The sequence below is a fragment of the Syngnathoides biaculeatus genome, chromosome 16, assembly GCF_019802595.1.
Source record: "Syngnathoides biaculeatus isolate LvHL_M chromosome 16, ASM1980259v1, whole genome shotgun sequence".
Lineage (NCBI taxonomy): Eukaryota > Metazoa > Chordata > Actinopteri > Syngnathiformes > Syngnathidae > Syngnathoides > Syngnathoides biaculeatus.
Window position 1 is genome coordinate 8,557,626 of NC_084655.1, and position 19,368 is coordinate 8,576,993.

The 19,368-nt window shown below is 43.1% G+C and overlaps 1 protein-coding gene and 1 long non-coding RNA gene across 2 annotated transcripts; one reads left to right on the forward strand and one right to left on the reverse strand.

Moving 5' to 3' along the window:
* Positions 1–7,074: 7,074 nt before the first annotated feature.
* LOC133514088 (small integral membrane protein 36-like) lies at positions 7,075–7,377 on the reverse strand. The gene has a single exon (XM_061845388.1). It carries the CDS (start codon positions 7,375–7,377, stop codon positions 7,075–7,077), a length of 303 nt encoding a protein of 100 aa, XP_061701372.1.
* Positions 7,378–16,025: 8,648 nt separating this feature from the next.
* On the forward strand, positions 16,026–19,368 carry LOC133515028 (uncharacterized). Its single transcript, XR_009798942.1, has 3 exons — positions 16,026–16,157; positions 17,380–17,446; positions 18,781–19,368. It is a non-coding gene; the product is annotated as an uncharacterized LOC133515028 (long non-coding RNA).

Below are 19,368 nucleotides of genomic sequence, written 5' to 3' on the forward strand. Positions count from 1 at the left end.
TGCGTACAGCGACAGTACCTTATCGACAGCACATTGAGCCAATCAACAGCCAGAAGGGAGCCAGACAGACAGACAGACAGACTGGATAGATAGATAGATAGATAGATAGATAGATAGATAGATAGATAGATAGATAGATAGATAGATAGATAGATAGATAGAGATAGATAGATAGATAGATAGATAGATAGATAGATAGATATAGATAGATAGATAGATAGATAGATGTTGGCCCCAAAGTTCTGAGGTCCCTGGTTCTACCCCAGTACTGCCTGTGTGGAGTTTGCATGTTGTCCCTGTGCCTGGGTGGGTTTTTTTCTCTGGGCACTCTGGTTTCCTCTCACATCACAAGCACATGCAATATTGATTTGGACTCTCTAAATTGCCCCTAGGTGTGATTGTGAGTGCGGCTGTTTGTCTCGATGTGCCTTTCGATTGGCTGGCACCCAGATCAGGATGTACCCCGCCTCCTCCCCGTTGACAGCTGAGATAGGCTCCAGCACTCCCTGTGACCCTCGTGAGGATAACCGGCTAAGAAAAATGGATGGATGGATTATTTTGTTCGACGGTGTATTCGGGTCAGATAGTGAGAGGAAAAAATATGAGATGAGATTTGAAGTCATCACGACAGCATTTAAAGACCCGAGGATGCAATTGACATTATCGTGATGAAATACAATATTATCATGATGAAAATAAGTCACTTCAAAGTAATTTCAAGTCGACTTCAAATATTGTCATGGCGACATTAAATCTCGTCTCACCTTTCTCTCACTGGCAGATTTATTACATCACAGTTTTGTTATTTTTACAGCTGGTTGTACGAGTTAGCCCAGAAATGTGCCTGTTGATATGCGATTGCTTAATAATATCTGGGGTGGGAAAGTTAAAGGTAACACGTATTGAATTTTATCTGCATTAATAGCAATAGTGACTGTTGCTTGGAAGTGACGTCATTCCCAGATGGTGCAATAACAATTATTATGTAAGCGCACTTAATAAGTGAAACAAGAGTGTTTATGTAAGCGTAATCCTCTGCTTTTGGCCAATGGAAGCCATTTCCTCACCAACTCATCCTTCTCAACTGTGAAATAAGCTTAGAATGACACATCAATAGCCTTTTGAAATTTTATGTGCGTATTTTAAGTCACGCCATAACGTCACAAGCTATTATAAAAGGGTAAAAACGCTTCAGTGCCACAAGATACCGGGACGTCTACTTGAAGACATGCAACGTAATTTACAGGAAGAAGAGCCTCCTGACACCTAATTGTAAAACTAAAAGTAATATTTGTGTGTGATGTTAAATCAAATGTCGGTGTTACCAAAAGATGGATGCTAATTTCAATCACCTGATCATTGCCGTTTGGCATTGTATGTTTCCATTAAGATAGCAAGACTTCCGTTAGTGATAAAGACAGGATTTAAAGAACTGCAAGCAAAGGAGTATTTCCATTTTCTCTAAGAGATTATTACATTTTGATAGTCTTCCATTTTTTTATGCATTGTTGTTATTCCATCGGGAAATAGTTGGACTCCCGTGAGAAGACAAATATCGGATCTTGTTCAGAGGCACTTATTACGAAGGCGGTCCGACCAGACTTAACCAAATGTTGGAGCCTAATCATTGAATGGCAGCCAGTCAGGAAGTAGAGATGGACTTGGAAAAACCACAACTAAAAACAACATCATCAGAAAATAGACAGTGACACTTACAGTATGTCAAAACAGTGATTGGTGACACTGCCAATTAAAGGTCCACTGTCATGAAATGCATGATTTTTAGTATGTTATTAATGAAAAAAAAAAGGCAGGAGGATTATTGAGGCCATTGTGGTCTTAGGTACCTTAAGTGCAGCAGATTTGTTTTAGAGGGGAGGGGGAACCTTGGCTAGATCTGTGCCTTGCCACATTTTTGTCTCTGAGCTCTTCAGGCAGCTCCTTTGACCTCCTTGATTCTCATTTGCTCTGACATGCACTGTAAACTGAAAGGACTTTTATAGATAGGGGTGCGGCTTTCAACTCCAATCCACAAATGGATTCCAATGAAGGTGTAGAACCATCTCCAGGATGATCATAAGAACTGGACAGCATCTTAGTTAAATATATGAGTGTCAAAGAGTGTGATATTTCAATTTGTCATTGTTAATTAGTCTCAAAAGATTTCAACACTTCTGTTCTTTGTGTCAATAGGGAGTGTTGTGTGTACATTAATAAGGGGGGGGGGGGGGGGGAGATGACGTTAAATGATTTTAGCAAATGGCTGCAATTATAACTGTCTGAATACGTTCTGTACCCACTGTAAACCCCTGGAATCGGCTGGCGACCAGTTCTGGGTGTAACCTGCCTTCTGCCTAGACTCTTCTACCACAGGCTCCAGCATGGCCGCTATCTTAGTGAGGACAAGCAGTGCGAAAATTGAATCAATGAATGGATAGATGTAGGATCCGTAAATTATTTATGACGGACGTCCAAAGCAAAATAGATTGATTTATCACCCTTTTATGACAAAGAAGTTGGAATAAAAATGCAACATCTGACGTCCATATAAATGGAGATAATAAAACTTACGGGGATCCCGTTGATGTCTAAAGCCACTTGATTCATGACCTTTCCACATCAAACAGTATGAATAAACTGGTTACCAGTGAAGTCTTTACATAAAAAAGGGGTTAAAATGTAGACCAAAGCGGCATTCCAGGTTGATTTATGATCTCAGAAATCTGAGGAGGGCTGTAAAATGTTGTTGTTCCTCATAACGAGTAATCTAGCAGAACAACTACTAAGTCAGAAACAAATTGATCTACGACGTTTGAATGATTAAAAATCTAAATCAAACAAGTACAGGAAAATTGACACTTGTAAGAAAAACGACATTATGGCCCTTTTCAATGATCAAATGGCTGACAATAATTTATGATTTCACATTGATTCATGCGTACACCAAAGCTTAAAGAGATTGATTTGTGACCCTAAAAGGTCCCTGTAGTAGACACCTGGAATCTTTAAACACACATAGATCACACATCTCAATCAGATTGTTTTACAACCCCTCTAAATCATAGATTTCTAATAAAATTGACACCTCTAACACATAAATTGGCTATAGCACTTTCTGCCCCATCACTCGTCAAATGCCCAACAAGCCTTGATGAACCTTAAGTGATTTATGACACACACACTTTTAAAGCCAAAACACATTAATTTTAGACCAATCTTAAACCTCAAGTGTCGTCAAACGGATGATTTTTGGTATATTATTAATGAAAAACCCACAGCCAATACGGTCCCATGTGTTTTTTCACCACAAAACATGATTTTGACGTATACAGCTTTTTTGAACTCCCGCCATGAAAATCCTCTCAGGAATTTGTTGTCGAGAAGAAGTAGGAAATGACGTAAAAGACAGTGGCGCCCCCTCGTGGACTCGTTTGTTTCCATTAGTTTTACCTCCGCGAAGGTAGCTCGTTGTTCCTTCATGTTAGCCAAAATGCCGGCTCATTGCATTGCTGGAGATTGCTTGAACACCCGGGAGAATTGAATTACCCTTCATAAGTTTGAAACAGACCCTGTTCGTTGTGAAAAATGGATTGCACACCCGTGCAGAGGACGAGAGCTTTGTGGGTTCCAAATAACAGGTAGGTGTGTATACAGCTACTAAAAAAAAATTGTTTGGGGCGGACCACGTAATCGGTCTCTCTCATAACGTAGCAAAAGATCCGCGTATGAAATGTGTTGATGTGCGCATACAGCTACTAAAAAAAAATAATAGTTTGGGGCGGACCACGTAATCGGTCTCTCTCATAACGTAACAAAAGATCCGCGTATGAAATGTGTCGATGTGCGCGTCGCCCAGCCAACAATGTCTCACTCAGCTTGCAGCATAGCTCGGCTCCACCCCCTACTTATATAGCACGGCGGGCCAAAACTCAGCCACACCGGCTGAGGCGCTGCATTCGGCGGTCACATCTTCCGCGAAGGCTGCGCGTCGGGCTTTGCGACGGGGGCGGCTCTGAAGAACCCAGCCGAGAATGCGTTACTCAGTCGCGTGCGACCATGAAGTGCGCCGGCTCAACTGTGAACACATAGCAGCACCGGCCAGCTGCGATGAGCCGCGATGGCTCATTTCTGCCACGGAAGTGGATCGGATGGGATGCGGTTTGGCCGTGATGGCATATCATCTGAATATGGCTCGGAACAATAGTGTAATATTGATCTGAGGGCTCGAAACAATAGTGTAATATTGCCCCGGTAACTTCACTCGGTTGTGTGGTGTTGTCCTTTTCGAAAAGAGCTTCCGTGTCAGAAGGGGCGTTGGAAAAATGCGAATCTCTCTGTTGTTCGGCTTCCATAGTCGCAGGCACTGCGCGTTTTCAACGGCGGAAGTGACGATGACGTCAAGGACAGATGACGAGACTAATATGGCGACCACTTGGATGTCGAGGGACACTCAATAGCGCAATTTTGTGCATGGATGACGCGCTCTCCGCTCACTTTTTTTTTGTATAGACATTGAAGTGAATTTTCCGAGTCCTGCATTTGGGTCCTACTCTCGCTCCGATGGGCCGTGACACATAATTTTGATGTATATGGCTTTTTGTAACTCCCGCCATGAAATTTCTCTCAAGGTATTTGTTTTGATGAAGAAGCAGGAAGCGGCGTTATCAGCAGGAGCCCACTCAGGCGGCCTTGTGTGTTTATACCAGTTTTACCTGCGGGAAGGTAGCTCTTTTTTCCTTCGTGTTAGCCAAAATGCCGGCTTGTTGTATTTGTGAATATTGTTCGGACACTCGGGAGTATGGATTTACCCTTCGTAAGTTTCCAAGAGACCCGGTTCGTCGTGAAAAATGGATTGCATGGGTGCAAAGGACGAGAGCTTTGTGGGTTCCAAATGACAGGTCGGTGTGTATCGATCTCGTGCACCTACGTCATCAAATCACGTCACTGGCCGGAAGTGCCGGCCGGTCAAACAAACCACTCTTCAATCCTTAGTCGGTTGGAGACGATGCAAAAATACGTCATATAGCACGTTAAATATTTAGAAGGTGATAATAAACGAAGGTACATGGAAAAATGAAAGACACTTGGCATAGAGGACCCATATTTAATGCTGAAGTCGATGTTTTCGCCGATAAGAAATTGGGCTGTGAGCCCGCTTCCGCTTGTCTTGGAGAAATGGATCTATACATGTATCTGGTGAGTAAGTCGTCGAGATTTACACGGAAAGGTTTGAAAGCGTAGAAAAGTCTGGACGCATACAAATACTTCGTTGCTGGATCTGTTCTCATTCAAGAATAAATCCCACATACTGATGGACCCACTCAGATTTTTTTCAATACAAATACCAATATTTAAATAATTGACCCCTTGTTTTACACAACTTCGCATTCATTAACTATGATTAAAAAAAAGACAGCTAGTTGGCTCCTCGTACGTTGAACTTCGGTAAACCTCTCTGTGACAGACTTTTGATTTAAATATGCATTGTTCTCAAATGAGTCCAATGCATATTTAAAAAAGAAAATAAACCGCTGGGAAAGGCTTCAGTGCCCATGGAAGCACTTTGCAGCCACACGAACTTCGGTAAACCTATGTGTGACCGACAGTTTATTTTATTTTTTTAATACGCATTGGACTCCTTTGAGAACAATACATGTTTAAAAAAAAATAGTGTCTGATTAACGTATGGCCACAACACACTTCGTGTACGTTGGAGACGACTCATGTCTTTTTTTTTTAATACGCATTGTTCTCAAATGAGCCAACTTGGCATTACAAATACTTCTTGGGGATTTAAGATTGAGAAGAATAATTCCTACCTGAAATGAAGTGATCGCTACACAGGTGTGTGGGTGTTTTAGTTGGGCACCATCCATCATGTGTAATTGCCGAAATCCATCGATCTTGTCTTTTCAGCTGGTATTTCATAAAATGATCTCTTTGAATATCTGTCTTGTCTGTTTTAACAACCAACAGCACAACAAGTCTCAGGCATTGTAAATATTCTGCTCCGGTTCAATGTTCACCACACTGTAGAGGAGCTCTGTTTGACAGGCAATATGGCGCCGTGAAAATGGTGACGTCACGTGCACGAGCTTTATAGAGCTACTAAAAAAATAAAAGTTGGGGGGTTGGGGCGTAATCATCTCAGAACATAATAAAAGATCCACGTACGTAAGTCAGGGGTACTAAATGTGTAGATGTGCGCGTCGGCGCCGGGTCAGCCGATCACGGCTTTGGGGAGCTGCGTCTGCCGATCACGGCTTCGGCTGGGGTGTCTCATCGCAGCGCCGAGGTAGGTCATTGGGGCGCCGAGCCGGGCCGCTTTACAAGGTTGTCAACGCTCGCGGCTGAGTACGCTACATATTGTCATACATACTGTCGGGGAGTCTGTTGTTTGTTAAAAGTGATTCGCATATCATCAAAATATGGCTCGAGACAATAGGGTAATATTGCCCCGGTCACTTTACTCGATTGTGAGATGTTCTCTTCTTCGAAAAGAGCTTCCGTATCAGAAGGGGCATCGGAAAAATCCTTAAGTGATTTACGACTCCCCCACTAACTAATTGATTTATGATCCTAAAGATCATATGTACATGATGTAAGAATTGAGAATTATGTGATGAACCCAAACTGATTGATTTATCACCCTAAGCGAAAGGACACCTGTAGAAGAATTGAATGCTTTCCCATTGTTAGGGTTTTCTGCCCTTCATCAGGGGTCAAAGACCCGACCAGAGCGGTGTCCAAGGATAAAGTTACTTCCTTCTCGAGTAAAACAAGTTTATCTTCAGCGGCTTTTATGGCCCACCTGGGCAACATTTCTCCGAATGTTTTCGCTCACCTTAATCCTCAGGCTGAGAGAGTCCGTCAAAACAGGCGTGCACCTTATCACTTGTGACATCTGACATTGGAGCAGACTGACGGCTTTGGCTCGGGGATCTTTGAGCGGGATTTCACGTGCGTGCACGCTTAGGCTGACACATGTCGCCCAACGGCGTCGAGTTCCAATGTAAAGCAAAAACGCCAAAGTGAGGAAAGTTACGGGAAGGCGTTCGGGAACACGACGTCGGCTCAAACCATCGTGCTCTTCTTCTCCCGGAATTCGGCATGCGAGGGCTCGTGGTAGGTGGCGATCATGTTGGCAGCGTCCCAGCGCGCCATAGGAGCCGGGGAGCTCTGCATGACCACCAGGCGGATGGGCGACTGCGTGGGCTGCGGGTCAGGCGCGTACTCCTTGGTGGGGTCCTTGCCGCGGCAGTCGTACATGATACACGAGATAAGGAAGACGAGGAGCAGGATGACGTAGCTGGCGATCAGGATGCACAAGTTGAGGGTGACCGGGTCGATCTCCTGGTAGTTTTCCAGAAAGCCCATGACTCTCGCCGCATGCTGCTTCACCTGTTGTGCCCGTTAGGAAGCTCAACCTCGTGAGACGGCTCCAGGGCCACAAGCCGTGGCGTTCTCCCGTCCTGCCGCCTCCATGTTCTTCGTATCTTACCGTAGCTAAGTTTAGTGACGCAAAGATGTTGATGGCCGCCGCTCCTCCCAACGCCCGATGGGTGGCTCACTTTAATAAGTTAAGCTGCAACTCCGTGACAGATTCTCACTTACATCATCCCTTGGGCTGCATTTGTGTGTGTGTGTGTGTGTGTGTGCGTGCGTGACGTTATCTTAATCTCGATTGTGAGCAGGGATTGGCGGGAGCGGCCATCTGGCAAAATTCCGTGTTAGGGAAGGGAGGGCAGGAAACTAGAAAGGAGCTAAGGTTACCATGCTAGCAAGTAAAGAAGGCCTCTGGAGTATCCATCCATTATCCTCACAAGGGTCGCGGGAGTGCTGTAGCCTATCCCAGCTGTCATTGGGCAGGAGGCAGGGTACACCCTCAACTGGTTGCCAGCCAATCGCAGGGACCACAGAGACAGACAACAGTCGCACTCACAATGACACCTAAAGATAATTTAGCATCCCCAATTAATGCATGTTTTAAGGATGTGGGATGAAACCAGAGTGCCTGGAGAAAACCCATGCAGGCACGGGAAGAATATGCAAACTCCACATAGGGGGAGGCCAGGATTTGAACCTCGGTCCTCAGAACTGTGAGGCCAACACTCTCCAGCTGTGCCACCTTGTTTTGGAGCGTTGCTATAATTAATCCTATGCGTCAAGGTATTTTTGCACCCCCCAAAAAAGTACCTGATAGCATTAGCAGTTAGCCAATGCAGACTATGGGCGGCAAGAAAAAATGTAGGCCGGTCCCAAGCCTGAATAAATGCAGTCAGGCCTTAGGAATGGCATAGTTTAAAGGTCAAGTGTCATCCTTATAAACATTCTAAAACAGATATTGAAATGAAAAATACATACAACATTATTCACTTCAATGTCTATATGAAAAAATAAATATGAGCAGAAGGAGCATCATCCATGCGCAAAGTTGCGGAAGTGTCGACGACATCCAAGTGGTCGCCATATTGGCTCCATCCCCCGTCCATGACTTCACCCTGGACATTCACCATTGAAAACACATTGTGGACCCTACTATGAGAGATGAACACGCCCCTTCTCAATCTTTTATTACGTTATGGGAGACGGATTACGTGGTCCGCCCCAAACTATTATTTTTTTTTAGTCGCTGTATACACACCTACCCTGTCATTTGGAACCCACAAAGCTCTCGTCCATTGGACCCGTGCAATCCGTTTTTCACAACGAACCGGGTCTCTCGGAAACTTATGAAGGGTAAATCCATCCTCCCGAGTGTCCAAGCAATATCCAGCAATGCAACGAGCATTTTGGCTAACACGAAGGAACAACGAGCTACCTTCCCGGAGGTAAAACTGTTAGAAACAAACGAGTCCACTTGAGCCATGTACGTCACTTCTTCACTGCTTCTTCTTGAAAACAAATCCTTCGAGAGGATTTTCATGGCGGGGGTTACAAAAAGATGTGTACGTCAAACTCATGTTTTGTGGTGAAAATACGAATGTTAGCTGCCGTTTTTTCACTAATAACATACTAAAAATCATGCATTTCATGACAGTGGCCCTTTAAAACTCTGCCAAACAAATATGAACGTACGTCTAAATATTATGTGACAGAAGAGTCTCAACTAGAATGAAGGGCCAAGTTTATAAAATAGGACCTTAAACGGCATACCAAGAGAATACAGTAAATGTTCCAACTACCCCCCATGATAAAGTACAATGAACAGATGTTGACCTATGCCATTTTTTCCCTATTTGGATATACTCAGTATTTGGAGGGATTAAAGGTTACTCATCGTGTATTTGGATGAAGCCTTCAAACACTCATTACGATAATCCGCTCATGTACAAGCCACCAAATATGTTAATGAGCGACAAGATAAAGGAAAAACTGCAAGATTAACACAAACAACTTTTTTTTCCAGCAGGATGTAGGGAAGTGGGAAGTACTCGAAAATGTGACGTCCTACTGATTTTGGTACCAGATTATCAAGGCCTATTCATTTTTTTTAAGGAGGCAAATGCGACTAATGGGCTGCAGGGAGCAGCATTGAGCAGCAACTCGCGCATCTCCTGTTTATTGACTACCTTGTATTGTGATTCAGCAACAGACTCCTGGACTCCTACTCCTATCTCGGATGTCCATCTCCCGTGGCCTTGCTTGCGAGCTTGCAACCTGAACAGGCAGTGGTAAATTAAATAATCACAAAATAACAATTGTGATTATTTCATTCAGCGGGTTGTGATTTTCGTCTGTGTGACTGTCATCTGAACTAAGCAAGGAGGCGCAAGTAATTGAGACGGGTGGCGCGCATTGTTGTGCTTGTCGGGGGGATTAAGGGCGGGCGTCAGGGTGGGCCCTCGTCCATCTTCCTGCTGCGTCACGGCCGAGACGTTCCATGAGGTCAGCCGTGTGCCACTTACGTAATATCGCACGCACTTGTCACTTCTTCCGCCGCAAAACAAAGCCTCTAAGCCTCCGAGCTCGCCAGGGGGGCGTCCCGGGAAGTTGAAGAAGAGCCCCCGTTAAGTTTCAACTTGACACGGGTGATTTGTGCTCCTCGGCTTCCCATATGATTATTTTAAACACAGCCGGAGCAAGACGTTCAAGCGCAATTCATACTGCACCCAGAGGTGTCGAGTTTTTAAATGTAACTTCATCCCGCTATTAATTGTTTGAATGGAAATATTCATAATACATGCAACCATCATCACACTGTGATAGTCATAAAATCATTCAACGTCTTAACGCAGCACAAAGTCCCATATTTTCACAATACACTATTTCACTACCAACATTTTAAGTCACATTACACAGTCCCAACTCCAACTTTTTTTTTGTTGCAGCCGCAGGTGTTGTTTCAACACCTCCACTTTTCCCACTGAAATATTTCAACACGGACACCGGACGTTTTGGGGGCATCCGAGGGAGATATTGCAACACTCACACTTTTCCCACACCCACATTTTGGATGATTCAACACCCACTTTCCCTAATTAAAAGACTTCAACATCCACACCCACCCACGGGGGATGTGGGTGCTTCTACTTTTCCCAGTGAAAGATTTTCAACACCCAAATTTTTGTCACAATCCCAATGTACAATCACACATTGAATCTTTTTTTTTTTTTGGGGGGGGGGTGTCACACCCTCATTAGATGTATTTCATCATCCAAACTTTCCCATTTCAACACACGTTTTTCTACACCCATACTTTTCTCAATCAAAGGATTCTACACCAATTTATTTTTTTGCCACGCCTGTGGAAGATGTCACTTTTAAATCAGTTGACCCAGTGAAACGTTTCAACACCCTCATTTTTATCATGCACTCATGGGAGTGGGAGCATGAGGGTGTCTCAACTCCCACACATTTCCCAATATAAAGGTTCATCGCTCAGACTTTTTACCACACCTCCGGAGATGTGATGGATCTTTCAACACTCTCGTTTTCCCTCACACTCACATTGGAACAAAATGTCTTGAACACCCATGCAGAAGCACTCTTAACAGTAAAAGGTAATAAAAGTAGTAAGTGAGTGTTAACTTTTTGTATTGCGTGCGATGAACTGGGGTCCCTAATGACGTGCCCAACTAGTGGTGAGTTACGAGTGATGTGCGAAATGTAGATGAAGCTCCGATTGGTCCAAAGAGCTTTTCCTTCCTGCTGGGCCCAAATGTTTGTGTTTGAATGTCTGTCCAAATCCGTCCTCGCCCATCTTCACCGTTTCCTCTCGCCATGGGCGCGTCACTTCGCCGACGCGTTCTCGTTCCCTTGTTTATGTGTATTAGTATTGATCGGCGGGAACGTTAGAGCAGAGCTTCTCAAACTGAGGTGCAAGAGCTGCAGTGTGCTCGTCTGCAAAGTAATTAACAGTGAATCAACATGTTGTGCAAGGCTGCAATTAAGCGGAGAGAAAAAAGGAGAAATAGTGAAAGTGTGGCAGCATTTCACAGTGAAATGCAAGGCCAGCTCCCCTTTGTTGCAGCCCAGACATTTCCCAAGATCTTTTAGTCAAGTAGATCAAAAAACCTAGCAAATGTGATTTTAAAAAATAAAAATAGGCTAATGATGATGTGTACAGTGATTCAGAGGTTGAACGTTTGCTTTTCACATATCTATGAATGGAATACGTCTCATGCACCCCACATATCCATGGAACTTGTGTATCTGTCAGGATTCTGGTAAGGAGCTGGACCCAAATGCACCCATCCATTATCTACCGCTTTTCCGGGTCGGGTCGCAGGGGAAGTAGCTTAAGCAGGGATACCCAGACTTCCCTTTCCCCAGCCACTTCTTCCAGCTCTTCCGGGGGGATCCCGAGGCGTTCCCAAGCCAGCCGAGAGACATAGTCTCTCCAGCGTGTCCTGGGTCGTCCTCGGGGTCTCTTTACGGCGGGACATGCCTGGAACACCTCAACCAGGGAGGTGTCCAGGAGGGATCCGAATCAGATGCCCCAGCCACCTCATCTGGCTACTCTCAATACCAGGGGCTAGAAGGCGAGCTCCTGGTGGACGGGCCTGCACCCATGGGCCTCGGCCGGCCACTGCTCCCACTTCAGTTCCTGAGAGACGGTAATTCCCAGGAACTTGAAGGTCACAGAGGTCGACGCAAGGCGGTTGGACAGCGTGAGTTGCAGCTGTGGTGAAGGATGCCTCCTAAAGTCCACGATCATCTCTGCATTCCTACTCTGGTTGTTTTACGTGGACTTCAACATCATAAGGTTACATCTTATCTGGAAACAATACAACTCTATTCTTACACGATTCCACCTTTCTATCCCAACAAAATACACAAATCGCAAAACATTCCAATTTGTTATTCCTCTCTAAAATATAAATGTATCATTGTAACTTAACAAGAAGCCCTACCCGGTAGCATAAGTGTATTTTGTGGATCTGGCTGTCTCCTGGGAGGAAATGAAAAGGTGGGTCCAATATCCGACAATGCTGATGATGTCTTCAAAAGTGGCTTCTTCATTGCGCTTTATTTCCTTTCCTCTCGAACTGCTTTACCGGTGTACAAATTCAACTCCTGTGTGTCAGTAAAAAGTACAGCCTCTGCCATGCACTACCTTATAAAGAGTAAAACATCCTTTTTACTGCCATCTATGTACAATTTTGTAATCGTGTATAGTCAAGGTTAGGGTAGGGGTTACGGTTTAGGACTGGGGTTAGGGGCAGTGGCAGCAGGTCAATACAGGCCACTCGGCACTACTATCCCACCACTGACAGTTGTACAACATAATTTCCTTAAAGACTGAGGAGGCCCGCCCGAGGGGAGACTGATGGGAGCCACGGATGAAGTTGAGGGCGTCTCCCATCAATGTGATTCCCACATGTGCTTCCAATGAGTTTCACTTACAGTACATCACAGTACTTACGTCTTTGCTAGCGTTAACGCATACTCATCTCTCCACAATACAACGGTCCCCAGTGTTGCATTGATGAAAAGTGTGAAATGACACGCCTCGGACGTCGAATGCAACAAGGTACTGCCTACTAGTACCTGATTTATATATTTTGTATCATGACTGACCTTGGAATGAAACAAATCAAATTGACCCATTGAAGTCATTTGAAATAAGATTCAACTCTTCAAGCCTCAATAAACGACACGTTTTTTTTGGGTTACTTTGTTATTGAAGTAAAAATAAGGACTGTGTTACATATTAAAATAAAAGAGGATTTAAAGAAATACAGTAAACTGTACCTACTGTTGTTGTGTTGGATGTGTGCCTTTAAGGGGAGTGGCCTTATGAGTGACAGCGGGATGTCGGACGGTTTATCTCCGTGTGAGCGTCTTTTGTATTTTTTTATTTTATATCGTAATATATGATGATGAATTAAAAATGGAAAAAATATAAAGTAAAAGTTTTTTTTTTTACTTTTAATGCTAAAATGTCCTTACCGCTAGGTGTCCAAAATAACATTGCATGATGAGCAATATGTTTTTTGAAGATGCCATTTACATTTTTGCTTATACTTTACAGTGAAACCAGGAAACTCATGGTTCAGAACCAAAATGTCAAATGTTTATTTTTTTCAAAGTTTTACCTTTTTTCAGTTTTAATATTTGTGTCTTTTTATGATTTTGTTTTTTCTATTTTTGTAGTTTTGCTTGTGTATGTGGGTGGGGGGGACTAATCCTGAATATGATCCCCATTTATTCAAGAATTCGGATGATAATATATTCTGTATACATGCATCCATCCATTATCCAAGCTGTTTATCCTCACAATGAGAATGAGAATCAGAGGTTAGTGTGTTCGGGCCAGGCCTAGTTTTGGAATTAGGGTTAGAGACTAGGGTTAGATTTGAGATGAGAGTCAGGGTTTATGGTTATGATTATCCAAATGAGTGAAGGGAATATGCAGGTAGGTGCTAGGTTTGGATGGTAAAGTGGTTTGGAGATTAAAGGGTTAAGGGGTTTAAAATGGGGGGGGGGTGTTGAAGTTTGGGTTTCAGTTTAGGATTAAGATTAGAGGATTAATGGATAAAATTAAACAGATAGGGTTAGGGTAAATGTTGGGGTTAGTGGATTCAAGGGTGCAGAATAGAGAGATATTGTGTTAGAGGATTTGGGTATTGGATCAGGGTGTGGGTGTAGGATTAGGGTTATTGTTTGGATTTCATGGTTGAGTTTCGGATTAGGGTTAGGATTAGGAATATGAGTTAGGATACATAGATTAGGATTTACAGTTTGGGTTTTGAGTATACACTTTAAATTGTTTTATTTGATTAGGCTTTAGAGCACTTCAATGTTTTTGGAGATAGGTTAAAGTTAAGGGTTAATTGAAACAAATTCAAAGATTTGAGTGCAACATCACCTCCTAGTGGCCTGGCATGCTTATTACACATTTTCACATTTTTTTTTTTAATCCATCCATCCACTTTCTCAGCTGCTTATCCTCACTGACCTATCCCAACTATCATTGGACAGGAGGCAGGGTACACTCTGAACTGGTTGTCAGCCAATCCCTGGGCACATGGAGACAGACAACAGCCACACTCACACCTAGGGTCAATTTAAAGTCTCCAATGAATGCATGTTTTTGGGACGTAGGAGGAAACCTGAGTGTGAACTAACATAATAAAGGATTAGTGCGTGTGAGATTTTGGAGGGTGGAGGTTGGTGGAGACAAGACAGCGAATGGTGCAACCAATCAAGTGGACGTCCTGTAATTCTTCTTACAACATCACGCCTTGCGTAACAAGTTCACTTTTCACTTCCAAACAAACAAGTCAGATTAATCTTTTAATTTGCAGCCCCCCCCCCACACCCCACACTCTCATTTTAGGGTGGGGGGTATGGGGTCGTCACTCTCACTTTAGGTGGGGGTGGGGCGGTGTCATTCACAGCAGGGGAGGGTTGTTGATGATCTTGGCTCGAGATTCTTTGGCATCCATCAGCAGCAAACATTCCTGCAGGGGCGGTCGCGATGACGTACGACACACAATGGCCAGGCATCACTTTTACGACTCCCCACTGGTTTGCGATCGCTGCCAATCAGCAAACACCTTACTCGATGATACACACTTACACAATTACAAATGTACACTGAACACATGCTTCATACTCATGTTAGCTTCTATTGGAGCTCACATGGAGTTAAGTGTTGTACTAGCAGCCTCTGTAGACAATTATGTTACTCACGTACCTTTATACGATTAATTAAGTAGCAAATAGACAGGTGTGTCTTTGCTTTCCACATGGTTAAACTAAGCCACAGAGTCGTGTAAGTTGTAAACAGACCATTGTGTCTTTGATGCCACTATAGTTAAGAAACAAAAAAAAAAAGTGCTTCAATGTCGCCCAGAAAAAACAAGCAGATAAATGTGTCTTGGATGTCCATATGATTGTGTTGGAAATACACAACTGTATTAGTAGCAAACAGACAATTGTGTATTTGTCACTTGATTCAGTAGCAAACAGTGAATTGTCTTTAATGTCTCTCTTAAAAAAGTAGCAATGGACAATCTGCATCTTTGACATCCATATCACTGAGGCGCACATAGGCAGATGTGTCTTTGAAATCTTCAGGACTAATCAAAGACCCAACCTGAAAATGTCTAACTCACAAGCAGACAGGGTCTTTGATTTCACTGTAATTGTGTCTTTAATGGCCCTCTGATGAAGTAGAAAACTAAAAATTGTCTCTTTGAAATCACGATGATGTTTTGTCTTTATCATTGCTACAATTTAGCCGAAAATGGACAGATGTGTCTTTAATGTCCCTACAATCAACATCCACAATTTTACCATCCCCTTCAGTTTGTCCACACGCACTGTTTGTTTGGAATGATACAACTTTATTTTTGCCGGCATAGGAGCAAAGAGCAAATATTATCGTCCCAATTTCTATATCAAAGACAAAACACAATACAGGCTTTTTAAAAATAATATATTATATATATATATATATATATATATATATAATATATATATATATATATTTACACGATGTTGACTTCAAAGCATCAGGAGTGTTTGACGTTTCATCACACTAATATATTAACCATTGTGAAAATGTTAGCCTTGACGGCTCATGCGTCATTCCAGTGACACTGGAGGCTGCTCGCCAGGCCGACATGTGGTCCCACACATGGATTTCATCATTCTGGAACCGACGTGCTGGGAACAAAAGAAAGAAGAAGAAGAAAGAAAGAGAGGTTTGGGTCCACCACGTGCAAGATGTTCTTCTCCAAACGACGTTCAGATGAAGTCCTTAGTAGACAGTTGTTCCTTTTCCACTTTGAATAAGTGGTAGATATTTGTGTCTTTAATGTCCCTTTGACAAGTAAAGAAAACAAGCCACTTTATCTGTTATCGTGACGATAAAGTCGTAAACAGATAAATGTCTGTCTTTGCTATGATTATGTTCAAAAGAGACAACTATGTTTTGTGTTGTTATGAATAGATCCAAAGAGACCGTTGAATCTTTGATGTTCTTTTAAAGAGATGGCAAACAGACAACTTTGTATTTGATGGCCCTATAAAAAAGGCCATTTGGTTTTTTACCAACCACAGGTCAAATCGGTGAAGTTTGTACCTTCTCGCTAGTAAAATGAAAAATGCAAATTGTGTCATCCGAGGAGGTCTCAAGTGAGCAGGATTGGGAGGTCCTGAAGAACTTTATGTCGGCGATGTGTCAGCATGAGGGCCAAGTGGGCCGGGACCACCTCGGGGAGCGAGCGTGGCCAACACTTGCAACTCTTGGCAGAACATCAAAGGGTCGCAGCCAGGGCGGAGAATAATTTGAAATTGCAGCGAAGCTAGTCCAGGAGAAAAACATGATCTCTTCTCCTCGTTGTAGTCATCACTTGTGCGTCAAGGTTCCATAAACGTTTAATCATGAGAGCTGTTGATGCTTGACCAAAGTTTTCAAATTTAAAATTCAAATAGAAGCTGGGAGATCACAGTGAGAAGGATTTGAGTTCTAATCAATTCCGTCAATGCAGCGACGCCAGTCTGGGAGGAAAATTATGTATTCTGAACTCCTGAACAGGAGAACTGATTGTGCTCAGTCACAGTGCGAAAGATTTTAAGGGAGGGAGACTTGGACAAACATCTGTTCTATAATTCTAGTCAGCGCTTAGTACATACAACAAGGTTGAATAAGAATTTTATAACTATGAGATCTGATGGTGCATATCAAAGTAAGACACATATTGAGTTCTAATCGGGAGAATGCAGGGACATTAATACAGGAGCTACATTATTTAGTCACCTACTGCTAGTCAGTTTTTTGAGCCTCTTAAATATGTTCAATGGTGTGCTTCATCAGAGTGAGAGCGAGATCGAGCGAGATCTACCCAGTGAGATATCTTCTCCTGTCGTTGTAGTCAGTGCTTGTGCAGCAAGGTTTCACGAGCCTCCTAAATACCGTTTCAGATCTTTGGTGCTTGAACATAGAAGAAGTGTGAGTTCTAATCAAGCCAATGGAGAGAAGCGAGTCCAGGTGAGAAAAGATCTCAGATCTCTACTTTTCGTTCTCGGCTGCACTCGCGCATCATGATTCCTGGACCTGCTCCTAAATACGAAATCTTATGCTGCACAGTCACAGTAAGAAAAATTTTGGGTTCCGAGTTAGCGAGTGAGACCTGGAGAAAAACAAATATTTTATCCCGTAGTAGTCAAAATTTACTATCTTGTGGGGTTTTTTTTTCAGTTATTCAATTTTTTTTGTGTGTGCATCAGAAAAACCTCTCCTGCACTGTACTTGTCCCTTAATGGGTTCTGGATTCTCCCTTAATGGGTCTGGATTCTAGGCACTCTCTGGTGGACAGGAAGTGGCTGCTGAGCGTGATACACAAGCGCACACACATATGGTTTGGCTCACCTTCACGCACGCCACTGACGTGACTTCCTTCCAGTGGGCGTAGGCGTCTCCTGTGAAGGTTTCGGTCGGCGTCAAGGAGATCCGCTCCCTTCAAACATCCTGCAGAGTCGCCGCCACCGTTGACACACATCTCAACAGATCATAGCGATCGTCCAGATACTGAACACATCATATAGGAAGGCTGATTGGCTGTTTAGGGGGGTAGAGGTTGAGAAGGAAGAAATCCGATTGGACAGTGAAGAAGCACAGTGAATCCCGGTTTACCGCCAGGCCTATCTGATAGAGACTATTTGTAAAACATTTTATATAATTGTACCTCTTCCTCAATCTTTTAACACATTTAAACAAGATAAATGAGACTTAAATGAGAGACTGAGAGGCATATTGTTTGTTCTCACTGACCCACACATTTCTCCAAAAGAGGCACAGCATGCTAGCTTCAAGCTGTCATGTAATTCCTAGTTGCGGTTTACTGCAAAAGTCACACATAAAAGAAAATGGTCATTCAATTTTGTACGTTGAAACCACAAAATTTTCAACCAAATCAAATTGTTTCACTTAACAAATGAATGCGACGTGCAATTTCATATTGCAAAGCGTTGAAGGTTGGGTTAACCGAAATTACAGAATACAGAAAGTACTGTAATTGTTCAATCTTCAGACAGCTGCTACACAGCAACACACAAAGAAAGCATCCAACAATGTGTCAAAGGCATACTCTGGTACCTTGACATATGTGTTTAACTGGTTCTGTGATTATGCTCATATCTCAAAACATCTGTCTCTCGAATCTATCCAATCCATTTTCTGAGCCGCTTATCCTCACAAGCGTCGCGGAGAGTGCTCGATCCTATCCCAGCTCTCAAGTAAATAAATATAAGTGCAAAAATTTCATTCCAGCCAAACTAAAAAAAAAAAGTCTAAATTTGTCTCTGATGTGTTTTATTCCTCAGAAAGAAAACCTGCGCTTACCTGTACTGCAGTGTATAAAAACGCACATTTCTACACATTCGCCAGGCCTCCAACTGCTGGAACCACTGGCAGGCTGGCAAGGGCCTCCGGGGCGGCGCATACCGTGGGGCCAGATGGCAAAGACCCCAACCCCAAAAAATCCAGAGAGTTGAGAAAGTGAAAAAAAAAAAAGTTTTAAGCAAGATCTCAAAAATTCAGTACCCTACTCTTCTCATTCTTAGCAAACGTTTTCAGCACTTACCTTCAGACACAAACATATTTAAAAACAAAACACGACAGTGACTTTGGGGGACTTTGAGTCAAGGCATTTGAGTATTACTGCATCTTATTTGGGGACCTTCTCCGCCTCTTTTTCGTCTCTGTTCAGTGCTCACCGGCCTGTTGCGACACCGAGTGGTGCTATACTTGAAATGGAGAATTTCCTGTCTTGAAAGGCCCATAAAAATGCTCAAATTTGATACGAAATGATAGATATTTGGGTATGGCTCTTCATTTTGAACGATCTGTGCGATAAAAGCTCTCGTGTGTGTCTGCATGCGTGTGTGTGTGTATTTTCATGTCCCCTTTGA